Raw genomic sequence first — 25589 nt, forward strand, 5'->3', positions numbered from 1 at the left:
ACAATTTTTTAGACCAACAAATGAACAATATAATGAAAAAGCAAGAGTAGATTATATAGACGAAAGTATGATAAAACCACCTAGAAGAAATAGGATTCCATATTTGAGAGGGTTAGAACAAATTAATATAACAGGAAATATATTAAATTTAGATAATGCAGATCCACAAGATTGGGAGAGAACAATTGAAAGATGGGAAAAAGGTTGCGTACATGCAGCATTAATGTTAGATTTTAGTAATTCATAAAATATGTTAGATTATTTTGAACATACTTTAGATGGCTTGGTTTTTTATTATTTCCAGTCATGGAAAGTTCAAAATCCAGAACAGCATCAGGCAGCTAAAACACATTTTAATATTGATGGTTTGTTTACTTTGATTAAACAAGAATTTTTACATCATAATATGTGACGGCCCGTCTGGAATTAATATATATATATATATATATATATTTTATTCTCGAATGCGTGGAAATGACGATTATGCCCTCGAGACTTGGTGACGGGGATGCATGTACATAATTTTAAATTATTTTTCCCATGGATGTAATTGAATTGTACTCGACGTCACGAGAGTGTTGACGCGAGTTAGGGCCAAGTCAAGTTTGTAGTTACAATCCAACCCCTCCTGCCTTCAAACACCATCAAACACTCACGGATCGAGTGATTGGAGGTAATCATCATCTTCCTTGCGGCTCCACGAGTCTAGTGACACCTTTGGAATGAAGAAAAGTTCACGGGAACTCGAGAACTTAGGAGCTCCGCGGGGTACCCTATTTCCCCGACGTGATCATCGAGGTTCCACTTGCTTTTGAAACTCAAAAAGGTATCAACACAACTCCCTTGGTGTTTTAGACTAGTTTTGGTTAAGTTTTGACGTCAGAATAAGCTCGACTGTGGGTTTCTAGGTTTAGCCGAAATTTCGAGGAATTTTTCGATAACTTCTCATCGATTATAGGGCTTCAAATAGGTAAGGTTAGGTTTTACTCTCTAAGAGCTTCAAATCCATATAAAATTCATGAATTTTGGTTGAAAAATGAGTGAGATATTGAAGTTTGAAGTTTTTTCCAGAAATCGGCGACACAAACGGCGGCCCCGGTGGATCCGACGAATCCACCAGAGAAGAAGGGGAATATTCCGTCCACTTTGGTGGAATATGCTGACGGCATCAAGTAACACCATTAGTTTTAAATAGAATATTCTAATATTTAACGGAATATTCCTTAATGCCGTTAGGGATTTCGTCAGTGTGTCAAGCACGTGCTTGCGAATAGCCGACGCATGTGGCTGTGCCTTGTCCAACGTGTGAGGGTGCGTGGAACATTGGAAAATTATTCTAAAAATATAGGGATACTCGTGGTGTTGAGTAGGCCATGATGGTATATTCAAACATACCAATTGAGCAACGTATGAGAAGTTATTGCACGATTTTGGTTATGTGCTTAAAATTAACGTTAAATTAATTGTTTTCACATATAGGTGAGACGTTCCCGGAGGATAAGCGTAGCCAGGCGAGACTTGGGGGTTACGACCCTGCTACATACTAATGAGTAGGCTTTTGGTTTATATATATGCGTTTCCCAGAAACTGTTTTTAAATGGAATTTCGTTTAAAATGTTATGTCATGTTTGCTTTACATTTTAGCATATGCATTAGTATAGCTTTGCATAATTTTGCATGATACTACGGAGGCCCAGGTAAGTTCAGGTGAGTATATATTGATGGTATGGTTGCATGGTAGTTGATTATGAGTTGATGCACGTAGAGCTTATTGTCCTGCACCCAGGTGTTAGTGCTCCGCCCGTACCCAGGGCCTAGCCTTCACGTGATCGTTCACCTCCCACACCGCATGCTCAACTTGGATCCAAGTCAGGTGACAGCCTGTTGTACAGACCACATTAGGTGGTTCCGACTCATAAGTGACCTGCGATTTGTCGCACAGCCTTCACATGATCGTAGCACTTGAGCGTACTTATTTACACCCAACATGCGTACAAAACACATTAGGTGGTTCCGACTTGTGTGCAAGTTTAGTGCCGTACATGTCACATTAGGTGACTTCGGCTGGATTGATGAGCAATAGGTTCAGCCACACAGGTCACATTAGGTGACTCCGGTTTGCATATCACTTTTACATTGATTTACATCACTTGGCTTACATATTTACTGATGAGATAGTAACATGGCATATACTTGATTTTCGTTACTTTTGAGCTTGATTTCTATAAATACATATGTATTACTATTTTCTGGGAAATTATACAGGTTTTACGGTGAGGGGTTATTACTTTTGGAAAGAGAAATGGTTTTGAAAAGCTTTGTTTTACCCACTCACACTTTCTGTTTTGCGTTCCTCCAGGTTTTAGGTAGAAGTTCATGTTGGTGGCTTACGAGGATTCTACGGCGGTTCTGACAGACTTCAAATAATGTAGGAACTTTACTTCTTTCATATTCTGTATAATTAATATTTAGCATGCTGGACTGCACTTTGGTTACCTGTGCTCTGAATATGTGTATTTACACCTTAAACACTTTCCCTCGCACTTATATATTTATCTAGTATAGATTAGCTAGTTTGGTTTTTATTTACCCACATTTCCATATCACTATCACTTCTGCACTGCGCTCATGGCTACATCACTCTCACGTGACGGCCAGCATGCCTCGATTTAGGTCGAGATGTGTCATAATAGGTTAGATGGCAGAAGTGAACAAGAACAAATAAGAGCAATTAGAAATTTAGAATAATTACAAATTTGTGATTTACTGTATATAGCTGAGTATACTACATATTTCATTTAAATATTTAGGAAGAATAAGTAGAATTAGTGATACTAATTTATTAAATACTTATATGTCAAAAATTAAAAGACCAATAGGTGAAAAAGTTTGGAATGAATGGCAAAAGCATCCAAAGAAAAATGATATCGCAATACGATCTAGAATTCAACATGTATATGATATACTTAGACAAAAGAGTAGTCAAATAAAAGCTAAAAGACAAATTAGGAAGCAATTTTATATGAGCTGTAAAAATATAGATTTACCACAACAATATGGTTGTCAAAAGAAAAATAAGCATAAGAAAATATACAAAAAGAAATATAGGTCATATAAACATTACAAATAGCATAAGACCTTCAAGAGCATATAGAAAGAGACAATATATTCCAAAACAATTTAGAAAAAGAAATGACAGACCTTGTATTAGAAAATATAAAGCACCAAAAGATAAGAGTAGTTGTAAATGTTATTCATGGGGAGAGACTGGACACATTAGACCTAAATGTCCAAAATTAGGAAAACAGCCGAGAGAAAAAATACATTTAATGGAGTTGTTTAAGTTAGAAGAAGATGAAGATATACAGTCAATATATAGCTTAGATAATTTAAGTGATAATGAGAGTATTTATAGTATAGAGAGTATAAATATGATAGATTCAGACTCGGAAGATTCAAGTAGCACAAATAGTGATTTAGAAGAGTATATGTGTGCATTCATAGAAGAATAACATGAAGAAGAATATAAATACATTAATTTAGGTTGGCCAGAAAAATATCATAAGTGTAGCAAGTTAGTTGCAAATAAATACTATAATACATATTCGATATTATGTGAAAAGTGTTATAGTAATATGACACACCCCGACCCAGAAAGTCCACTTGGACCCTGAATCGAGCTGTGCTGGCCGACACCTGGAAGGTGACGAAGCCATAAAATGTGATAGTGTACAAAAAGTGAATAAATTTGAATCTAAAAGTGTCTAAGTACCAGAGTGCGCTACGAGTGGGAGTGAACCCATTCCACACGCGATGTCAAAGCATAAGTAAGGTACAGTAGTATGGGTAAGAATCATACCCTCAAAAATATCCATTAATACTAAGATTCACCACAGATTGTTGTCAATACGAACTCAGCAGCTAAAACCTGGAGGGCACCAAACAGAAGGTGTGAGTAAGCAATAAAACCAAGCTTCCCAAAGTTATTACCTCTCTAAAAGTAATGCCCTAATGTAAAACCCGTATCGTTTTCCATAAGACAGTACAACATATATACATATATCCAAACCATACTCAGAAATGACCAAAACCACGGTTTGCCATTAACTCCACCATACATTAATAAGTAGGCCAAATGAACTAAATCAATACAAAGTGATATATCAGTCAGAGTCATCTAAAATGACATGTACGACTTATCCGTATCTCATCAATCATGGCTAGCATATAAGTCGGAGTCACCTCTAGTGACCTGTACGACTTATCCATATCTCATCAATCCTGGCTAGCATATAAGTCGGAGTCACCTCTAGTGACCTGTACGACTTATCTATATCTCATCAATCCTGGCTAGCATATAAGTCGGAGTCACCTCTAGTGACCTGTACGACTTATCCATATCTCATCAATCCTGGCTAGCATATAAGTCGGAGTCACCTATAGTGACCTGTACGACTTATCTATATTTTATCAATCCTGGCTAGCATATAAGTCGGAGTCACCTCTAGTGACCTGTACGACTTATCCATATCTCATCAATCCTGGCTAGCATATAAGTCGGAGTCACCTATAGTGACCTGTACGACTTATCTATATTTTATCAATCCTGGCTAGCATATAGCTCAATAAGTATACCTGCACACGAGTCGGAACCACCTAAAGTGGTCTGTACGACAGGACTGGGTGTAAATAAATAAGCTCAAGTGCTACGATCACGTGAAGACTGGGCGAATAATCGCGGGTCACCTACGAGTCGGAACCACCTAATGTGGTCTGTACGACAAGACTGTGCACCTGACTTGGATCCAAGCTGAGCGTGTGGTGCGGGTGAACATCACGTGAAGGACTGTGCCCTGGCCACGGGCGGGAGCACTAACACCGGGGTGCAGGTTTATGAGCTCTCAATGCATCTCAATATAACATGTGCAACTCATGGCAACCAGTACGACAGTATCGAAGTTTCCTAACACATAACTGTAGTCGTGCTATAACGCAATCGATTCAACTAGTACCATAAACTCACCTGAACTTACCTGGGTGTCCTGAGTTCACCTTGCACTTGAAAGCATTCCCAATAATTATATGCAAGTAATATACATATTGATATACTATGATGCAATCTAATACTCAACCATGTCGTAGCATGTTCAATTATAAACAATACAGTGAGAAGTGTACAATCAATAACGCATTACTCCCAAACTACTTATTTTCAGGGATAATTATCCATGACGAACCAATTAACACTAATTTAGCTAACTAATTCATAAAACTAAAACTTGCCTTTACCAATTTCCTTCGCCTTACTCAATTTCCCAAGTAAGGCTTTGGTCTCAAATATTTTATGGCTGCATCTAACGTCTCGTTAGACTGCCTACGTACCCTAAATAGGGATCAAGCCATTCGTAGTTCTATCGTACTTCAAGCATTCACAATAATTATATATGAAAGTAATATACCTAATCAATTTAAAAGTGTCGATAGAACTCTCAATAATATGTACGATAGAAAGGAAAAGATCCACTTACTTGGAGTCCACGCTATGATTCTCTAGCGCACACATCGAGGCGTCCTGAATGATTGGTCCCTGTGACCAATTATCAAATCACATCTCAGAACTCTTATCCGAAGAGTACGTAATTCACATAGAACACAACCTCAACGACATTCTAAAATAGTTTGATACCCATTGACCACAAGTCAACCGTCGATCAAAGATCGACGGTAGGGTTTACAACCCTGTATAACTTGACCCGGAAGATCCGCATATCAGATTTCCAATCCGCAACTCCCAACGATCCACAATATGTTTCAAGAATAACATACTAAAATTTCATTACGATCCAACGGTCAGATCTCCGCCAATTGCCTAAAACAAGTGGCCATGAACATTTATTTTACTAACTTACAAATCCAATTCAGGAAGATCCGTAAGTCGGATTCCCGATCTGTAAATTCCTATAATCTTTAAATATTACGTATTATAATATATCCCATTTTGGTGACGATCCAACGGTCGGATTATCGATTCACATTTTTATCAAGTAACGTATCGTAACGAATTTAGGTTCCAACTATCAACCTACGTCATTCAAATGACAAAACTGAATTCAAGACATTTGACATAGCCTAAACATAGCATTGGCGGCCCACTGGCCACGTGCCGCCGCACGCGCCGCCGCGGGTGGCGGTCGGCCGCCTCGACTCGCCGGAAAATCCAACTATTTCCAAAAATTCTCAAACTTCACAGAAATTAAGATCTCAGTGAGTGGAGCAACTTTCATACCTGCCACGAAGTCTAAAAGTGGATGGAAGATGGTCAATTTTGCCCACGAAGCCGGCGGATGCCTAAAACTTCCCAACGTCGATTCGTCGTCTACGGTGGTCCAACGGGGTCAAGGTTGGTTGGGTTTTGCTCCTGGGATGATGGGCTACAAAGCCCAAGTGGTGGCATCGGCCATTGCTTTGCCGATTTGCCGGAAAATCGAAAAGGGTGGCCGGAGCACCATTGATTTTCGTCAACTTTCGTGGTCTCAAACCGCCTCATACCATGGTCAATCAAGGTGGTTCTTGGGTGGGTTTTGTAGAGGGGAATGAGAGCTTCAAGATGGTGGTGGTGGCATCGAAACAATCCACCGGAGTTGGCCGGAATCGGCCTTGGAAGATGGTCTCGTGGTGGCGCGGGTATGGGTGCACGGGAAGCTCTCTTCCCTTTTTTTTTTTTTTTTTTTTTTTTTTTTCTTTCCTCCCTCCGTTTCTGATTTTGGGCTTCTTAATTTAAATACACACTAAACCTTGAATAACCAATTTCGAACGTCCGTAACTATACCGTTATAATCCGGACGCGCAAACGGCTTTCGCCTATACGTTCGTACCAAAGAGTACTACGAGGATATGCTTAAAGAATAAGTCCCACATCTCTCAAGTCGATGGTCAACGGAAGTCAAAGTCCTTACCTCTAGGGCAATTTAGTAAATTCACGCTTTTAAAATAAAATAAAAACGTAAAATTTGGAACGGGTTGTCACAAATAGGTTATTAGAAGTTAATTCAGCAGAATCACAAGAAAGTACTGAAATATTAGGAAATATTGTTTATTGTATAGAAAAGCAAAAAAATAGTTCTTTAATTACTATAAATTGTGAAATAGAATTAGCAAAAGAACATAAGATACAAACAACAGCCATGATAGATACATGGAGTACAAAGAGTATCATAAAAGAAGAGTTAGTACCAGAAAAATATAAACAAAAATTAGCAAAACCAATGAGAATAACATAATTTGATAAAAGACCAATTTATTTAGCACATTGTATTAATAATGAGTACCATTAACATTTGTTTCACCAGTATGATTATATCCATTCATTTTAGGTTTAAATTTTTTGAGAAGTTTGCAAGGTTTTTTATTTATGAATCCTAACATAACATTTTTCAAAAGAGGATAAGCACAATTTAGTGTGGTGTATGCTCACCACCCTATAAGGGAGCATTTTTGCTCACCACCATTTAGTGTGGTGTATACTCACCACCCTATTTATCATTGTTAGATGAGTTTGAATTTGGAGATTCGTGTAGTGGATAAGCACAAATCTCAAAATTTAAACTCATCTAACGGTAATAAATAGGGTGGTGAGCAAAAATGCACTCAAAGCATAAGTATAGAAGAATCTAGTAGTCAAGATAATTATTAGTTAGAAAACTCAAAAGTAAATGATGAGCATAATAATATAGAAGAGTTTGATGAAGAAATATTTGAACATGAATGTCCAATTTTAGAAGAAGGAACCCGTATAGAAACATTACAATTAGATAGATCAAGGAACTATAATAATCAAAGAGTTTGGAAGAATTATTATAATTAGCAGAACAAACTAGGATTATAGGAGAAGACCCACAGTTACATTGGAGTAAAAATAAAATAATAGCAAAATTAGATATAATTAATCTAGATTTGACCATTAAGACAACTGACATGCCTTGTAGTTTAATAGATAAACAAGAGTTTGAGCAACAAATTAAAGAGTTGTTAAATTTAAAAGTAATTAGATCCTCTAAGTCTAGACATAGATCAGCAACATTTATTGTGAGAAAACATTCAGAACTAAAAAGAGGTAAGGCTAGAATAGTTTATAATTATAAGAGATTAAATGATAATACATATGAAGATAGTTATAAGTTCTTGAATAAGGATGGATTTATAAATAAAATTCAAGAGGGTAAATATTTTAGTAAATTTGATTGTAAATCAGGATTTTAACAAAGACGATTAGCAGAAGAATCAATTGAGTGGACATCTTTTACTTGTTCAGAAGGACATTTTGAGTGCCTTATTATGCCATTTGGACTTAAAAATGCTTCATCGATCTTTCAAAGAAAGATAGATCAAATTTTTAAGAAATATGATAATTTTTGTAGTGTTTATGTAGATGATATTTTAGTACATAGTAAAAATAGAAATGAACATAGAAAGCACTAAGAGATAGTTTTACAAGAATTTATTAATAATGGAATTGTGATTAGCAAAAATAAAATAGCATTAGAAAAGCAAGATATAGAATTTTTAGGAATGTATATCAAGTCAGGTACAATACAATTATAAGATCATATAACTAAAAAGGTCTTAGAATTTCTAGATAAGTTAGAAAATAAAAAACAGTTACAAGCATTCTTAGGATTGTTAAATTATGCAAGAAATTTTATTCCTGAATTAGGAAGAAAAATAACAGTATTACACAGTAAAACTAGCAAAACTAGACAAAAGTATTTTAATAGTGAAGATATTAAATTAGTTCAAAATATAAAAGAAGAAATTACTAAACTTAAGCCATTAACATTATCATTAGATGATAATTACAAAATAGTTGAAACAGATATTTCATCATTAGGATGAGCATATATACTATACCAGAAAAAAGCATAAGGAGTCACCAAAGCCTGATGAACAAGTTTCTAGATATTCATCAGGAAAATTTAGTGATTTACAATCAAGATTACCATCAACAGTTTAGAAATTTTAGGAATAATTAACTCGCTTGAGGCATTTTCTTTGTTTTTACATAATGAAGTATTTACTATTAGAATAGGTTGTCAAAATATAGTTGCTCATTATAACAAGATACATGCTAATAAACAGGCAACCCGAAGATGTGTTAATTTTGTTGATTCAATTACAAGAAATGGTTTTAAACCAATTTTTGAACATATAAAAGATAATGACAATACATTAGCTGATATCTTATCAAGATTAATTTGTTGAATAGGAATGAAATATCATGAACCATCATCCTCAATTGGCACAAGACCACAAGGCAGAAAGACATCTGTCAATAGCATAATGATGCACTATGGACTTCCACCATTTAATGGATTCTAAAATAGTATAAGCAGATTAGCATTACCACGAGTACCAACTTTCAACTTTAATGGCAATATTGTTGAAGGAATCAAAAATCAAACTCTGAGGTATAGGTCAAGAATACCAGGGCTTTCTGATAGGCAGCAGATTCTTCTATATAATTTTTGGAATATCCAAATCAAACAGCCAAACATAAAGTTAGATCATGAAAAACTAATAAGAACCTTAGAATAAGAGTTTGATAGCTTTAATTTTAATTTCCATCAAAGCAAGCATCATATTCATTCTCTTGAGCATAACCTTCAAGTCATTTTTAGAGACCATGAGTCATTACTTAGTAAGTTTACCAAAATGAACCAAGAACTTCAATCTCTTAGAATACAACAACATGCAAGTGACACCTTGAAAAGAGAATTAAAAATAGGTTTGAAAATTGATCAGCATAAGAATAAAAAAAAAAAAAAAAAAAAAAAAGATTATTGAACCTATAGAACAAGTGGCTAATGAGACCAAAGAAGAGATTAAGATTGAGCTCTTAGAAGAATACATTGAAATGGAGCAGCATCAACATCTGAGTAACAAAGAAAAACAAAAAAATATATGAAAGTTTTCTTAGGAATATATGTTTAGACTTAATAACAGATGATATCCTATTAGAAGAAATTTCAAAAGAAAAATTAAGAATAATGTCACTAGATATGCAAAATGAGATTCTGAGTAGAGCATCACAGTCTATGAAAGTTACAATTACAATTACAATTACAATAACAATGTGTTTTGTATCAGTCCATCTTTGATCCAAAATCAGGAATGAATATTATTACAAAAATGTATCCATCATGTCTTTGTGATAGTACACAAAATTGTATTTGTAAATCAGAAATTAGTATAACTGTGGTCAGGATTAACATGTGAGATTTTAGACCATAACATTTTAGTTATGAGCATCAGAAAAAGCATAACGTGATAGAAGTTACCTCGACCTTACTAATAGAGTTTGACTATCTTGATAAAATATTCATTAAGCATATTTCCAAACTAAAATCATTTCCTAAAAAACTTATAAAAGTAACAGAACATTATCTGGAAAGGTGGAAAGAAATTTGCATAAGCTTTATTAGTAGTTCTCCAGATTGGTACGTATCCATGATTAATGAGGAGTCATTTAGACTATCCCCTATCTCCTCGCATAGATGGACTCTTTCATACAAAAATATTCTAAAATTTTGAGGAATCCAAATGTTAGCTTTACATGAGTTTGAAGATTTTAGGTATGATATGGTATTAGTAGCAAAAGAAGAAGAAATACATATTTACAGTAAGACAAGGTTTAGTCATTAGCCCTATTGGAAGCCTTAAATTTTCAAAGAAGAAACAGCAGAAATGTACTATAAGGTGAAAGAAGATAGAGAAAGAAATACAAAGCTAGTAGACGACAATGAACAATATTGGAACAATTTGACAGAAGAAGAGTTGCGTAACATCGACAACATGATGGAAGCATGAAAAGTTGGCAGCAAATTAGCATAAATCGAATATCATCATGTAAAATAATGTATTTCCAAACAAAAATATCAACATCATGGTGGACCTTACTACAATAATAAAATAATGACATAAAAGTAAATAAAGAAAAGAAATTGATCAATTATAGACTTTTCATACACAAAATATCCTTTTGATTAATAATGAATAGTGCTAGATCATTTTCATTAAAACTCCCCTTAATTTATTCCATATTAAGACAGGTTGCACTGGAGAATCTCCAGACCCCGCATTCCCCTATTCCCCAGAAATCTGACTCCCCATATAAAAACACTCGGCAAATCTACTTTATCATACAGACAGCAAAATTGAAGGGTAAACCTGCTTGAATATTCTAAGGCGCTACAAGTAACAAGATGGACGTCCACAAAAACACTGCACGAGTTTGCAATCACTCGTTTTTGGCAGCCGCAACTTGTCTTGCACCAACAGAAAAGAACTCGGTGATGACTTCGAGGGGCATGCCTTTGGTTTCCGGAACCTTCAAGAAGACGAATACAAAAGAAATGACACAAACCACTGCGTAAATCCCAAAGGCACCGGATAGGCCCATTGAATCAAGCATCACAGGTAGCGAGTAAGTGATGATGATGTCCCCAATCCAGTACACCAAGGCGCAGATGGCAATGCACAGGCCACGCACCCTTGTGGGAAATATTTCAGAGCACAGGATATTTGGAATCGGGCCATACGCCATGACAAAGACGCAGAAATAGACGACAACACAAATGGTTGATAGTGCTGCATGAAGAACTGAACCCAAGCTCAAAAGGTTGGTAACGACGAGAATGATGAGTGATACTATCAACACTGGAATCGTAGTCAGCAGCAGCATCCTGCAACATGGAATGCACCAGTTAAGATTTGAACTCTACACGTGTTCCTTGTCAGTTATTCCAATTTATAAGCGATGTAGCTAAAGATATGACCTCGAATGTGAGCCCCTAACCGAAGAGTTTGAGCTCAGATTATAAAAACAGATAAAAGTAGAGAAGAATAAATCACCTTCGACCAGAGATATCCATGAGCTTTATGGCCACAGCTATACAAGGAAGCATCAACAATGTTGTGAATGCACTTATAAGGAAGGATGCAGACGTTGAACTGAGGCCCAAGTCTGAAAGGAGTACTTCAACGCCTGCCTCTTCAAGAATTTGAGGAGTGTAGTAGAGAACCCCATTTATGCCAGAAAACTGCACAATTATTTAACACTTCAGTCATTCGCTTTAACCCAGTGAAGATTACAAATTGAGGTTAATTACCTACTGAAAGAAGAGATTAACTTAACTAATTGCCCAAAAAGGGAGATACTTTAACCGTGAATGTATTTGGAATTATTCTTTATAAAAAGATAGAGATGAAAACTTCAGAATTATCCGTAACGATTTACTACCTGCTGGAGAATCTGGATTCCCATTCCAACTAACAATGCATGCTTAACTCCTGGTTCAAGCAGAGCAGCCCATATTGGTCCTTTTGAAGCTGTTTCCGCTGGATGAACCATTGCAGGTCCAACAGGATGCTTATCTATGAGCTCTTTCGAATAAAGAGCCGGCTGACTAACCAGAGCAGCAGCCTGGATAAACTCACCTTCTGCAGGAACATCACCACCAGGAAGTGACACAAGGGACCCACGACGGGAGCCTGGGCCTCCCTCCTGATGCAAATATACCCTTTTAAATCCTCCTTCCTTCTTTCCATCCTCGCCTTCTCTCTCAGACCACTTCCATGCCAACTGCCATCCACCACCGATGCCTGTGCTGCCAACTGTCTCCCCTGTTCCTTGCATGAGACTGCTGTGCCGCCTCATGCTTAGAGCACTGCCATGGGAAGCAGGGGGCACTAAATCCTTTTCCAGACTTGTTGCCTGACGTGAAATCAATGGACTATGCAAATTGTCATCTGAGTCTCCCCCAGCACCATCAGATCCATAGCCCTCACCTTCCCTGTGCAAACTCTCTTCATCCCATTGGTCAGTCTTAGGCCGATCTGCTGTGCTGAACATGCTGCCAAAATTAGGGAAAAGCATGCTTCGGGTACTTGCAGTCTCTGGGAAATTTTCATGAACACTACCAAACAGAGTGACAAGAGGGTCCATTAAAGGCACGCCCTGGTTTACCATGCTTCCTTGGCGAGAAACAAGACTAATAAGAGAACCCTGTCCGGTGACAGGTCTGGCAACCCAGGAAAGGCCTTCTTCAGGTCCATATAACTTGATTTTATCTTTGTCAGCTGGATCCTGACCATCGTCAAGCTCATCAGCTGGGCCTATTATGTACTCTTCTATCAATGTTTCACCCCCAATTCCAAGACCTTCAACCAGCAAAGCCAGTTCACCTATAAACCATGTGTTAGCAACATTTACAATAAAGGGGCATAGATTTACACAAATAGAAAAGCTTGACATTTCTATAAATGCTCAATCTTATATTAGAGTGTACTTGTCACTCTTAAAACTCCTAGTCTAGCACAATATCAACAGGTTTACGAAAACAATATTGAGGTGAAGCAAACATATAACAATCTGAGCATTAATCTATACGTGGCAAAGAAAGTGAAAACAAAAAGTACAAACAGTGATGACGAATCAGATTTTTATGTGAAGCAAACATATAACAATCTGATCATTATTCAAGAAAGCGTTTGGATTCGATCAAAAAAATAAAAAAAAAAAAAAAAAGAAATAAACCATTGGACCTTCTTGTGAACATGTGCATACCTTCCTATACTAGTTTTTCTATTATGTTTATATATAACAACCAGAGAGCTGTGGTATGCTAAACGAAAACATCTGAGAACATAATTTCTTCATAAGTAACACAGTTTCCTACGAGCATTAGTAAAAATTAACTAAATGTCTAAATCATTTTGTGAAAATCTACTTGTCTAAATAAAAATAGCATTAAATGGGAAACCAAAGGAAGTAATGAAGGCATCTCCGAGCATCTTTTACACACAAAGATATTATGCAGCCTTTTAAACGCTCTGGTTTATCGTACTAAATTTCAGTGAATGCTGCATGAATTTGTGATATGATGAAGTTTAGCATGCAATACCAAGCGCAATTCAATGAATGAGTCAACGCTAATTAAGAAGTGGTCCACTGTAACAAGAGATAGATTCTATGCAATCTGGAAGCGGATCTATGCATACAAACAAAATATTGCAAGCCAATAGTAAGGAACAAACCAGAAACATCTTCAGTGCCACGTAACTGCTGGAGAACAATCTTTGCCTCAAGCATCCTGCCCTTACTCACAAGCCATCGAGGAGATTCAGGTAAGTAAAACACCGTTAACCCAAAGTAGATCAAGGAGGGGATGGAAAGAACCCCAAGCATCAATCTCCAGCTTGGTGAGTCCATTAGTGACATCCCAAAAACCATACAATACGACAGAAACATGCCGCCTGAACCAAGGAACTGCGGAAGAGTATTCAAGGATCCCCTTATATCTGGTGGGGCAGTTTCAGATATATAGAGTGGGACGAGAGTAACTGCTAGGCCGATTCCAAATCCATCTAACAGCCTTGCTATACATAGTACATAGACATTGGGTGACCACACCATTACCAAACCACTCACAAAATAAAAGACTGAGGATGCTATTAACATTGGCCGCCGACCAATCCAATCTGATATGGCTCCTGAGCAAGTTGTAATAAATGTTGCTCCGATGAGTGACATGGCCACAACAAGGCCTTCTAAAGAACTCCCCAAGGAGAAATCTTCCGTTATGTAAACAATAGCCCCTGGAAACGTACAAGCAAGAAATAACTATATATTGGCTCTAAACTGTGATTCGAATGAACAAACCACGCAAACTGACTGTGAATGGGCAATGCTTAAAATTCACTTCAAACATGGGTTAGTTTTAAACTCGAAAAGATATTGATATCGAAAATCTGTAGCGGATAAGTACCGGCAATTGTGGCATTATCCCATCCTTGCAGCAGGTTACCGATTGTAGCAGCAACAGCCACCAGCACGGCTCCCTTCTTCATCTTTTCGCCTATGAATTATGAACAAACGAATGAACGAATGAGACCCCCAATCTCAAAAATTACCTGAAACGAAAAAGTAGCCACATCAGAGAACTTGAAAAATCATTCAAACAAGACCCAGATCCAACTCACTCATAAGTAGCCACTCCTCACTGCAAAAGGGTAAATAGGTCTGCAATTGCATCTCCCATAAGCACTTCAAAGTAAGATGCTTGATGCTTACCTCTTCCTTCAGGGGGTCAGAGAGTTTCCTTTATGTAAGATCACTCGCTAATGAGTTTAATAAAAAGGGCCGTTGGAGAGAGAGAGAAAGAGAGAGAGAGAGAGAGAGAGAGAGAGAGAGAGAGAGAGAGAGAGAGAGAGAGTGTGTGTGTGTGTGTGTGTGTGAGTGTGTGTGTGTACGCACTGCAATCTGTGCTTCCAGAGCAGCAGGGTAAATATCCTAAAAATGGGTGATGGGTGAGGACTGGCTTCGGTGGCTAGCTGGCTGGTCTTAGGCGGAATCTTGGTATAGAGACAAAATCCAGCCTCAAGTTTTGCAATTTTTTACTAATATTATTTGCAGATTAAGATCCAGAATGGCTCCTCAGATTCATTTTCTCAATCGAGATCGATCCACAGCAATCTAGAGAGAAGAGAGAAGAGAAACAGAGGGAGAGAGAGATGGGTTTAAGAAGCAGTTGGCCAACAACCCTTCAACATCCGTCAGCCACTTCACTCACTCTCTAACTACCAACTGAGTTGAGTTCTGGATAACTTGGACAATTGTCAAACAATTGAGCAGGAGCCCACCCACAACCAGAATCTCATATACTAATTTAAAGGACAGATGAACATTTAAAAAGGGTTCCTAACTTCCTAGTTCCTAATACTACAACTGCTACTGTACCACTATAACAGTGAGAGAGAGTGACAGAGAGGGAGGGGGGAGAGTGTGTGTGTTGAGCTTACTAATCTTTGGAGTCCAATCACAAGCCAATTACAAGAGTAGATGTAGATTGCTTCCACTTTTATTTTTTTATTATTTTTTAAATGATTGAAGCTGCCAAGTTCTTGACTTGTCTTGTTGTCCGTCATTATTTTTATCTTTATTTCCCGGTCACCTGTTAATCAGTTAGTTTTGCTGCTGATATTTTTGGTTTGTTCGGACTTTTCTCCGATTCCGCCTTTCTCCGCTTCTTTTCGATTCACAAAATTAGTCGGGGCTCGCAAAAGAAATTCCCTTAATATTTGTTTCGTCCGAAACTTTGAAGAGGACAAACAATGACAGATGCTTGCATATTGACGAAGGAAAAAAAAAAAAAAAAACCTAAAATTAGAAAATAATGATGGGCGACGGACCGCAAATTCAATAAACTCATATCCGAATTTATCACGAATGATCTCCACTAGTTCCTCGCACCATTTTATTTCTAGTTCTTATTCGTATCAATCATCCCTTTAATCAAATAAAACTGTTTGGACTTGATTTTACACCATTAGCCCAAGCGATCGAGGCCGTTGAGTAAGGATAATTCTTAATCATCGGATAAGAAAGTTACAATAATTTTGTTGTTATTAGAGGATAATATTATGATTTTTAATTATGATAATTATCTTTTAATAATGAATTATCTTGACACTTTTCTTGTACGAGATAAATGTGACTCAAACTATATCGAAACAAGCAAAATAGTTCAATTTAGTTTGGAATTCTTAGCATTCAACGCGGGATTGAGCATCATGCATTATAAGAGGCTTAGCATGTGGTGGCATCAGTTGGTAACCAAGGTGGAGTCCAACTTGAATGATTAATTACGTGAAGTAAGCCATTGTGATGCATGCATGGGATAATCATTAGCAAACTCAAGGCTGCCAAATGAAGTGAATATTCTATGGATAAAGCTTGATATTCCAAGGTTTGAATGACAATGCTTATCTTTAGCAAAGAAGGAATTGGCATACCAAGCTTTGTTACGTGGTTTTGGCTAAAATGCGTGATTAGCACCAAAGACGTTGAGTGCCACGACTTTCATTGGATAATCATCATCTCCGCGTAAATTATTATTTGTGGAGGTTGATGGTTACATATGGATTTTGCGCTAAGTTAGTTCTATAAATACCAAGCGGCAGACAATTAAAAGGGAGCTCCAATTCAACACCCAACTGCCCTGCGCAAAACCTCTCAAACATCTTGAGATTTTTTATTTTCTTTTTTCCGCCGACACATCTTCAGTTTGGATAAACAGCACTGTGAAGGCAACCGGCGAACATCTTCAGTTTGGATAAACAGCACTGTTGCCGTAGAATCAGCCGTTCCCGAAGCACCTTCAGTTTGGATAAGCAGCACTGCGTCGAGGCCGACTGGTTATCTATCCAAGTCTCGGTCGAGAAGGATTTTCAAATCCTTATTGGCAGAGGTCATCTCATTAGCCTTCTCGGCGAAGTGAGGTGTTACCAGGTTACTACATTCGGCACCTTGAGAGCCGAATTTGATATTGAACTTCGTAGAACTAGCAGCCTTGTCTTTAGGCTCGAGAATCCAAAGGCCGAGATTTGTTCCTTCCTCGGCCGCAGTCGCAAGATAGAGAAGTCACCGACGCGCTCAACGCAACATCAACAAATTTTACTCCTCGGCCGAGCTCGGCCGACGAGTTGGCACGCCCCGCATTCAACCGAAGGACGTAGTTAGCTTATTAGTTACTCGGCCTGCGCGCCACATAGGCTTTGTAATTTTTAGGGTCAACAAAAACAAAAAACATAACAAAATGAAAAAAATAAATAAATTAGTTTTGAATGACACGAAAATTGAATAACTTTTTTTGGTTAAAAAAAACAAAAGAAAATTGAATAACTAAGATTGAAGATAAACGTGCATTGTAACAACAATTAGCTTTTTTGAAGTCTCTTTTATAAGTTTATTTTAATGTTAGAGTAATGTCAGGTGGACCTATATCCTAAATTTATAAACAATGTGATTTGTTACTAATATGAAATAAGCACATTAATCAATACTTAATTAATAATTTAATCATCAATAATCAAATCATATAAATTTACAAAATATGATCTAAATATATAACTTCCCTAACATTAATATTGTGCTTTACGTTATTACCCACAAGTTTACCGAATAAATTTCTATAAAAGAAAAGTTAACACACATCAAGGTACAACTTTTGAGATATACATCCATCATGAAATTTTGTTGACATGTGGAAAGATATGAATTATTGAATAGGAGCTTATTGTGCAGAAGCACACAACGGACCGCACATGCACACACAAGTCGGTATTGGGAAAAGATTCCCTCCAAATCTCTCACATCAAGTCCTAGGGATTCAGAGATCCGAATTCTTGAAATTTAATCTAACGGTTACAATTATTATAATGTTTAAAGGAGCCCATCAAATTTCAAGAGTCCAGATCTCCGAATCCCTAGGATTTGATAGGAAAGATCGTGAGGGGATCTCCTTCCATTGGTATTGACGATATTCCCACCACTTTAACCGTCTGAGAGAAATAGGTATAGAATTTCACAAAAAGGCCTCGACAATATATGTGTGTGGTATCATTGATCATAAAGTACTAAATAACTCTCCTTTTAGCTGATGTGGGATACAAATGTGGCTCTAAACTCGGATTTGGATCCCATCCGAATCCAAATTGTGGGGATCTTAAGGATCTTTACATCATAACCATTCATCGTACATTATGTGGTTAGAAGGCATTTGAATTTTTTATTTAAAATTAAACACATATAGTACCTAACGAAAACTGATCACACAATATACAATAAACGATTAGGATGTGAAGATCCTTACAAAGAAGATCCGAAGAGAATCCTCATGAGCTTCCTTGTAAAGTAGGAGATGGTCAGTCCATAGACTTTGTTCCGATCCTTACCTACCACTATCTTGAAATTTTTGAGTTTCTTCTTTCCTAGATCCTACCGATTGACACTTGTGTTAATGATATTACAAGTGCTCATGGTTGTTGGGATTTATATCTTATATACCAAGTTTTTCTAAAACCGCTTCCATTTTGTCGTGTCAATTCCTTTGCCTAGTTTACAAAATTATGAAAATTTGATTAGGCACCATCAAAGCAAGAGTGTTTATTTTGTTAAAGCTGGATATATGGTTGCCCAAGCTGCTGATGTATGAAATTTTGTCTTGGCTTGTATTGCATTTGGCTTATGACTAGCGGGTCAAAGGTTGTAACATAAATAGCATATCTCTAGTGGTAAAAGAAAAATATCTCATTTCATGGATTTGACTGCGGTGCTTCTAAGTAGTCGAAAGTTTTCGTTAACAAAGAAATTTCATGTACCTTGTAGATTTTAAAAGTTTCGTCACCAACACCTGCTTAGCAAGCCTCGTTAAATCACATTTTGAAAGCACAATTATCTTATTAGCTTGCTTCTTAGACTTGTAACGTAAGTCTGTAATTTATGTTATTAGATTTTAGGTTGGTCCTAATGTCTAGATTCATGAGTTGGAGGCTCACTCAGCAAAACAAAATAAGAGAAATCAGATCTCGTGGATTACGTAAGTTAAAACTCATGGGCATTCATAAGAAACTATAAATTAAGAAATTAAATTTTATTAGGAGAGTGTGATCAAATTAAACGAAATAAATGATAATAATTAAACATGAGTGAAAGAAGATAAAAAGGGCATGTGAAAAACACTTCCCTATATATGTGTGTGTATAAATCAAAGTGAAGAGGGAAGAAAAGAAGGCAAATGACGTTTTACTGCAGTAGCAGAGGACAATAATATCTATGCACTATAGTGTAGATTTCATCCTGCCGATCCTCCTCTCTTCCACCATTGAACAAATTAATCTACTCAAGCTATTGAATTGTACCAAAAAAAAAAAAAAAAAAATTAAGAAAAGGAAAAGAAGAGATCTACCTGTCAAAGGGTATATGCCATAATTTGGTTCTAAATTTGTACCAGGCAGACCATTAGCTAAAATCTACATGCAACGTGGGTACCAAGCAAATGGGTACCAAGCAAAACTACAAAAATCGCACCGCCCAATACGTGCCACGTTGTTTCTAAGTTAGGCATATGACATGGACATGGGAGACGGATTTGATTTGAAACCGTGATATTGTTCTCAATTGACTGATAGGTTGTTCTTTGGTCGCAGATCCCACCTCCCCAAATTCAACAAGTTCATATAAACCTTTTTCCACACAGATTTACGTTTCAATATAAAAATCAATACTCCAGATGACACATGTTACTACCATTTTTTTTTTCGGTTCATCACATGTTACAACTTTTGAAGTTTGAATTATATTCCTTACACGAAGACGGCAGTCCAATTCAATCACACCATCAGTTACTGAATACATGCATGATATTCAACTGATACTAATTTCATATTTACTTATCTAAAATAGAAAAAAAAATCATGATTTGGAGAAGGAAAAGAAGGAATCAGTATGAATCAATTAGCATTCCTAGTTGCTCTAATTCCCAACTCTTCTATAACTGGATTATATTATGAAATTCACGGAAGAGTCGATAATTATGTATTTATTTTATGTGTTTGTAAACACTAGGGAAGTAAGGAAATAGAATCATTTTTATACCCATTTTTAGTAAATTATTTGTACCATATTTATTAACTGTCTCTCTAATAGAGGTGAATTTGACCTATATATATCGGAATGAGTTGAGCCACAAATTTAGATCTGAAGGGGCACCTCATAAAGTTCAGTATATTTTTTGTTATGTATTCAAACAATATGTTTTCACAACTGAATCTAGTTAATATATCATAATGTAACATGTATGATCTAGAACTATCCTCTTAACCTAAGAAGCTCGAGTTAAAAAAAACACAAATATAAAGCTCTTGCACAACACGGTGTAACAATTCACTAAAATATATAAAGGTAAACATACTATCGGACAAAGCAAAAAAAAAAAAAATTAAAAAATGGTTATTCGATGGCACAATGTCGAAAAAACTTCAAAGGTGTTGAACCAAAATCAACCGATCTCCAACATATAGACCGAACTCAACCGGACACGTTAAACAGCAACCAACCGAAGCTAACTATTAAGACATTCGATCAACCAGGTCCGAACGCCCTTGGCGACTACATTTCAAGTTTTTGTTCAAACCAGTATTTTTCACTTTATCTCAACCCTAAACATTACATAATCAATCCAAGCTGTATTCATACCCAACCAATCTCAAACTCGTTAATATGAATTTAAATTATAAGTTTTAAGATCTCCAATATTAACTCTCCAACCTAGTAAACTCATACTACCAATATATTGAGGAAATTAATGAAAAGTTATACATTTAAAATGGTGTTAGATGTGAAGAGATTGCTCTGCGTCAAGAGTTAAAATTGGATGTGACTAGAAGCTTACAATAAAAACTAAAATCATACCATTGAACCTCCTCGTCCCACCCTTTTTAATAGGACTTGCACCTGAACTACGGCTGATAAGGAAAAGCTTCTCGACCTACCACTGACCAAGGGAGCAAAACCTTGCAACTAAACCGACCCAACGAACTGAACTCGACGACGAAAGACATCATGCCACATTTAATATCGACAGAAACCTTAAACCCCAAAGTGATTAAACGGTCGATCGGAAAGGGTCAACGTGGTAGCCCTCATTTTTCTATCGAGAAAAAAAAAAAAAAAAACCGTAACTTTATGATGCTAACCGTCTAGTTTAGTGCTCAGACAAGATATGTATTGTCACAACAAATTAATTATAAGAATTATAAATGAAGTCCTCAGATACCCTCATTGCTTATTCTTTAAGAAAAAGAAGTTCATGACTCGTAGACCTTCCACCTCCAAGGGGCATTATTCCGCCAGGCTTTCGCCCATGGTCTAAAGCTGGAGGATTGGAAGGCTGTCGCTGGGTTAATTGGATGCATTCGGTTATCGTTTCCAATTGGATGATCCATTAGTCCAATTGATGGAGGATTATAAATGGATCAATTTTTTTTTTTTTAAATTCTCTTCCTTACCAGTTTTGTCCCGTGGCATCCACTGATGACGGAGGATTATAAATGGATCAATTTTTTTTTTTTTTAATCCTCTTCCTTACCATTTTTGTCCCGTTGCATCCCTTCCTTTCATTCTGGACAGTTCAAAAGAAATTTGATGACTTGAAGCTAAATCACATATTTAATGAGCCTTTTTTTATTTATTTGATTGTTTTTGTTCAATAAGAAAAATTAAATAAGGCTCGTTAAATATTTGGCACAATTTTAAACCATCAGATTGCTTTTAAATGGTCAAAATTAAAAGTTGGGGATGAGAGGAGACAAAAATAGGAGGGGACAATCCTCCTCCTTTTACATAACGAATCTTTCCTATACCTATGTGTTTGGACCCGATTTTACACAATCGGCCCAAGCGATCGAGGCCGTTGAGTAAGCATGGTTCTCAATCGTCGAATAAGAAAGTTAGGATAATTTGCTATTGTTAAGAGATAATATTATGGTTTTTAATCATAATAATTATCTTTAAATAAATTATCTTAATTTTCTTATACAAAATAAATTATACAGATTCTTAGACACTTCACATGGCCTAACATGGATATGCAAGCCGAAGATAATGGTGAATAGGAAACCTAATAAGGTTAGGTGATGGATGTCAGCTTGGTATCTAGTCGGCTGCATGGGGTCTATGGTTGAATGGACTCGCGTACAAAGCCACGTGGAACAATGGGAAAAGATTTTACACGTGGTGGTGATAAGGTGGCAATACAATTTGATCAAAATTGGGATACGTGGTCTTCATGTATGCATGGGTAACTTGCAGATGGGATGAATTCGAATTGCAAATTGGATAGGCATTTCCAACATGTGGGGCATACGGATTCTTGAGAAAAGTAAGGTGATTGTTTTGGGAAGTGAACTGTCTTTCCAATTAATTATCTTTCAAATTAATATGTTAAGCTAATAATACAAATTGGAGCACAGTATTGACACTTTGACTAAGGTGAAGTGATATTATCAAAGGGTTTTATTAACAATATCCGGATGTAGAAGAATTAGAGTGGAATTGGGAAATCTATTTTGGCAACGGGGCACTACGAATTCTATAAATACAAGGCTTTGAACGCTGAGAAGGCCACCTCTAATTCAACACACAATTGCCTTATGCAAACCTCTCAAACATCTTGAGGTTTTTTATTTTCTTTTTCCACCAACACATCTTCAGTTTGGATAAACAGCACTGTGAAGGCAAGTGGCGAACATCTTCAGTTTGGATAAACAACACTGTTGCCGTAGAATCAGCCGACAGAGGAGCACCTTCAGTTTGGATAAACAACACTATGTCGAGGCCGACCGGTCACCTATCCAAGTCTCGGTCGAGAAGGGTTTCCGAATCCTTATTGGCAAATGTCATCTTATTAGCCTTCCCAGCGAAGTAAGGTGTTACAAGTTTACATTAGGTGCATTGAACGCTGAGTGATTTTATGATTGGATACTCACAAGTGAGTTTCAGAGTTCGACATTCTGACGACCGAACCATATTTATCATCAAGACATACATCTCATTTGAGTACTTGTGTCCATATAGTATGGTGTCGATTCGACATGCTTATACTCTTACGAATATAATAATTGTGACCGAATCCGGCATCGACGATTCATGAACTTCGCAGAACTAGCAGCTTTGTCTTCAGGCTCGAGAACCCGAAGAGTTGGCACACCCCGCATCAACCGAAGGACGTAGTTAACTCATTAGTTACTTGGCCTGCGTGCCACGTTGGCTTTGTAATTTTTAAGGTCAACAATATGTCATAATCAAAACTGTTTATTTCTTAAATCATCATTTCAATATCATTTGTGCAAAAATTCAAATAAATTAGTGATAGTTTAGTCCTACATATGTCATAATATTTGAAATGCCTAGCCTAAAGATGTCTAAGTAATGTTTCATGGACCGTCAATTTTTTTTTTGGGTTTTCATTTGGGTGTTATTCACATATGAAGTTCTTTTACATGAAGCTCCAATAGAGAACCTCATGCTGGGGAAAGTCCACTCTAGGCAGTTGGCCATCATTAGATGAAATTGAATGTGTAAGTATGATCGGGAAAAGGTTGAGGGATTTGGTTGAGCAGGTATGCATAGGTTCTGCATACAAATTGGTTTATAAGCATGTAATGCACAAGCTTCATTATGAATATGCTACATCTTTTCTTCATGAGCATGTTCATTGATCATGAATTAGAATTTCAAGACGACGACAAAAAAAAAAAAAAAAAAAAAAAACCATCCTGCCTATAATTATACATACCACTCAATTATATAAGTTTTTGTTTGGGCCCAAAATAATATTTTTAGGCTAAGCGTAGGTTTGACCCAAAGCTTTTCCAGATATACTATGGGCTGCCTGGTGGTCCCGGGCTGTTCAGTAAAGGTGGTCGAGTCCTATTGCAAGAAAGAGTAGTTTGGATGAGTAGATGGGTCAAAGAAGTCCCAATACAATAAGGGGGCCTAGTGCAATATGGATTCTTGACCAGCAATGAATATGGCCTGAAAATGGGGGTGAGTTCAAAGTCTTAATAGGAGTAGGAATGGTTGAGATAAAGTTGGAACAGAATAAGAAGTTCTAATCCGAATGTGGGTTCAACTTGATCTCAAGGAAGATTTGTTGCTATAAATAAAGAGCAGAGTGCATCATTCAGACGACCTCCAATTCAACATACAATTGCCCTGCGCAAACCTCTCAAACATCTTGAGATTTTTTATTTTCTTTTTCCTCCAACACATCTTTAGTTTGGATAAACAGCAATGTGAAGGAAACCAGTGAACATCTTCAGTTTGGATAAACAACATTGTTGCCGTAGAATCAGCCGACCGATGAGCACCTTCAGTTTAGATAAACAGAATTGCATCGAGGCCGATTGGTTACCTATCCAAGTCTCGGTCGAGAAGGGTTTCCGAATCTTTATTGGCAAAGGTCATCTTATTAGCCTTCCCAGTGAAGTAAGGTGTTACAAGTTACTACATTTAGCGCATTGAACGCCGAGTGATTTTATGATTGGATACTCACAAGTGAGTTTCAGAGTTCGACATTTTGACAGCCGAACCACATTCACCATCAAGACATACATCTCTTTTGAGTACTTGTGTCCATATAATCTGGTGTCGATTCGACGTGCTTATACTCTTACGAATATAATCACTGTGACCGAATCCGGCGCCGACGATTCGTGAACTTCGCAAAACTAGCAGCCTTGCCTTCAGGCTCGAGAACCCAAAGGTCGAGATTTGTTCCTTCCTCGGCCGCAGTTGCAAAATCAAGGAGTTAGCAACGCGCTCAACGTAACATTAACAAATTTTACTCCTTGGCTAAGCTCGGCCGACTAGTTGGCATGTCCCGCATCTACCGAAGGACATAGTTAGTTTATTAGTTATTCGGTATGTGCGCCACGTAGGCTTTGTAATTTTTAGGGTCAACATTTTGGCACACCCGGTGGGACCCAATGCTAAAACCTTCGGAGTTCATGACTATCGAGACACGATCAGTAAAAAGAAAACAGTCATAGGAAAGTCAACAACAGACTTGCCAGTACAAGGCCTTGGACAAGATTTGTTACAGTTGCAAAATCCCCTTATTACTATGCCACCCAAGGATGCAAGTGTGACACACGGAGAATAGGAAGTTTGTCTCGGCAGCCAGCCTCGCAAC

General features: G+C 37.0%; 1 protein-coding gene and 1 long non-coding RNA gene across 4 annotated transcripts; both read right to left on the reverse strand.

Moving 5' to 3' along the window:
• Positions 1 to 3720: 3720 nt before the first annotated feature.
• Positions 3721 to 6750, reverse strand: LOC148696484 (uncharacterized). Its single transcript, XR_015963252.1, has 3 exons — positions 6287 to 6750; positions 5529 to 5587; positions 3721 to 3928 (listed from the first exon to the last, which is right to left on the reverse strand). It is a non-coding gene; the product is annotated as an uncharacterized LOC148696484 (long non-coding RNA).
• A 4234-nt stretch (positions 6751 to 10984) lies between these two features.
• Positions 10985 to 16108, reverse strand: TMT1 (tonoplast monosaccharide transporter1). 3 transcript variants are annotated; one of them, XM_068449436.2, is made up of 6 exons: positions 15128 to 16108; positions 14823 to 14967; positions 14092 to 14652; positions 12296 to 13239; positions 11908 to 12095; positions 10985 to 11738 (listed from the first exon to the last, which is right to left on the reverse strand). In XM_068449436.2, exons 2-6 carry the CDS (start codon positions 14902 to 14904, stop codon positions 11294 to 11296), a joined length of 2220 nt encoding a protein of 739 aa, XP_068305537.2. In that variant the 5' UTR covers positions 14905 to 14967; positions 15128 to 16108; the 3' UTR covers positions 10985 to 11293. The 3 variants fall into 3 exon arrangements, with proteins under 3 accessions (XP_068305537.2, XP_068305536.2, XP_088552235.1); XM_068449435.2 differs by having other exon boundaries at positions 14823 to 14912; positions 15037 to 15942; XM_088696109.1 differs by having other exon boundaries at positions 15037 to 15870.
• Positions 16109 to 25589: the final 9481 nt, after the last annotated feature.

This window comes from Pyrus communis, chromosome 6, assembly GCF_041283825.1.
Source record: "Pyrus communis isolate YQ-2024b chromosome 6, ASM4128382v1, whole genome shotgun sequence".
NCBI lineage: Eukaryota > Viridiplantae > Streptophyta > Magnoliopsida > Rosales > Rosaceae > Pyrus > Pyrus communis.

Excerpts from the sequence above, each read along its gene's own strand:
- TMT1 (XM_068449435.2), bottom strand. The coding sequence starts at position 15,088 with ATGCAATTGCAGACCTATTTACCCTTTTGCAGTGAGGAGTGGCTACTT. Across the intron at positions 13,240-14,091 it reads TGGCACTGAAGATGTTTCTG|GTGAACTGGCTTTGCTGGTT; the intron begins GTTTGTTCCTTA and ends CATGGTTTATAG. Across the intron at positions 12,096-12,295 it reads GAATCCAGATTCTCCAGCAG|TTTTCTGGCATAAATGGGGT; the intron begins GTAGTAAATCGT and ends ATAATTGTGCAG.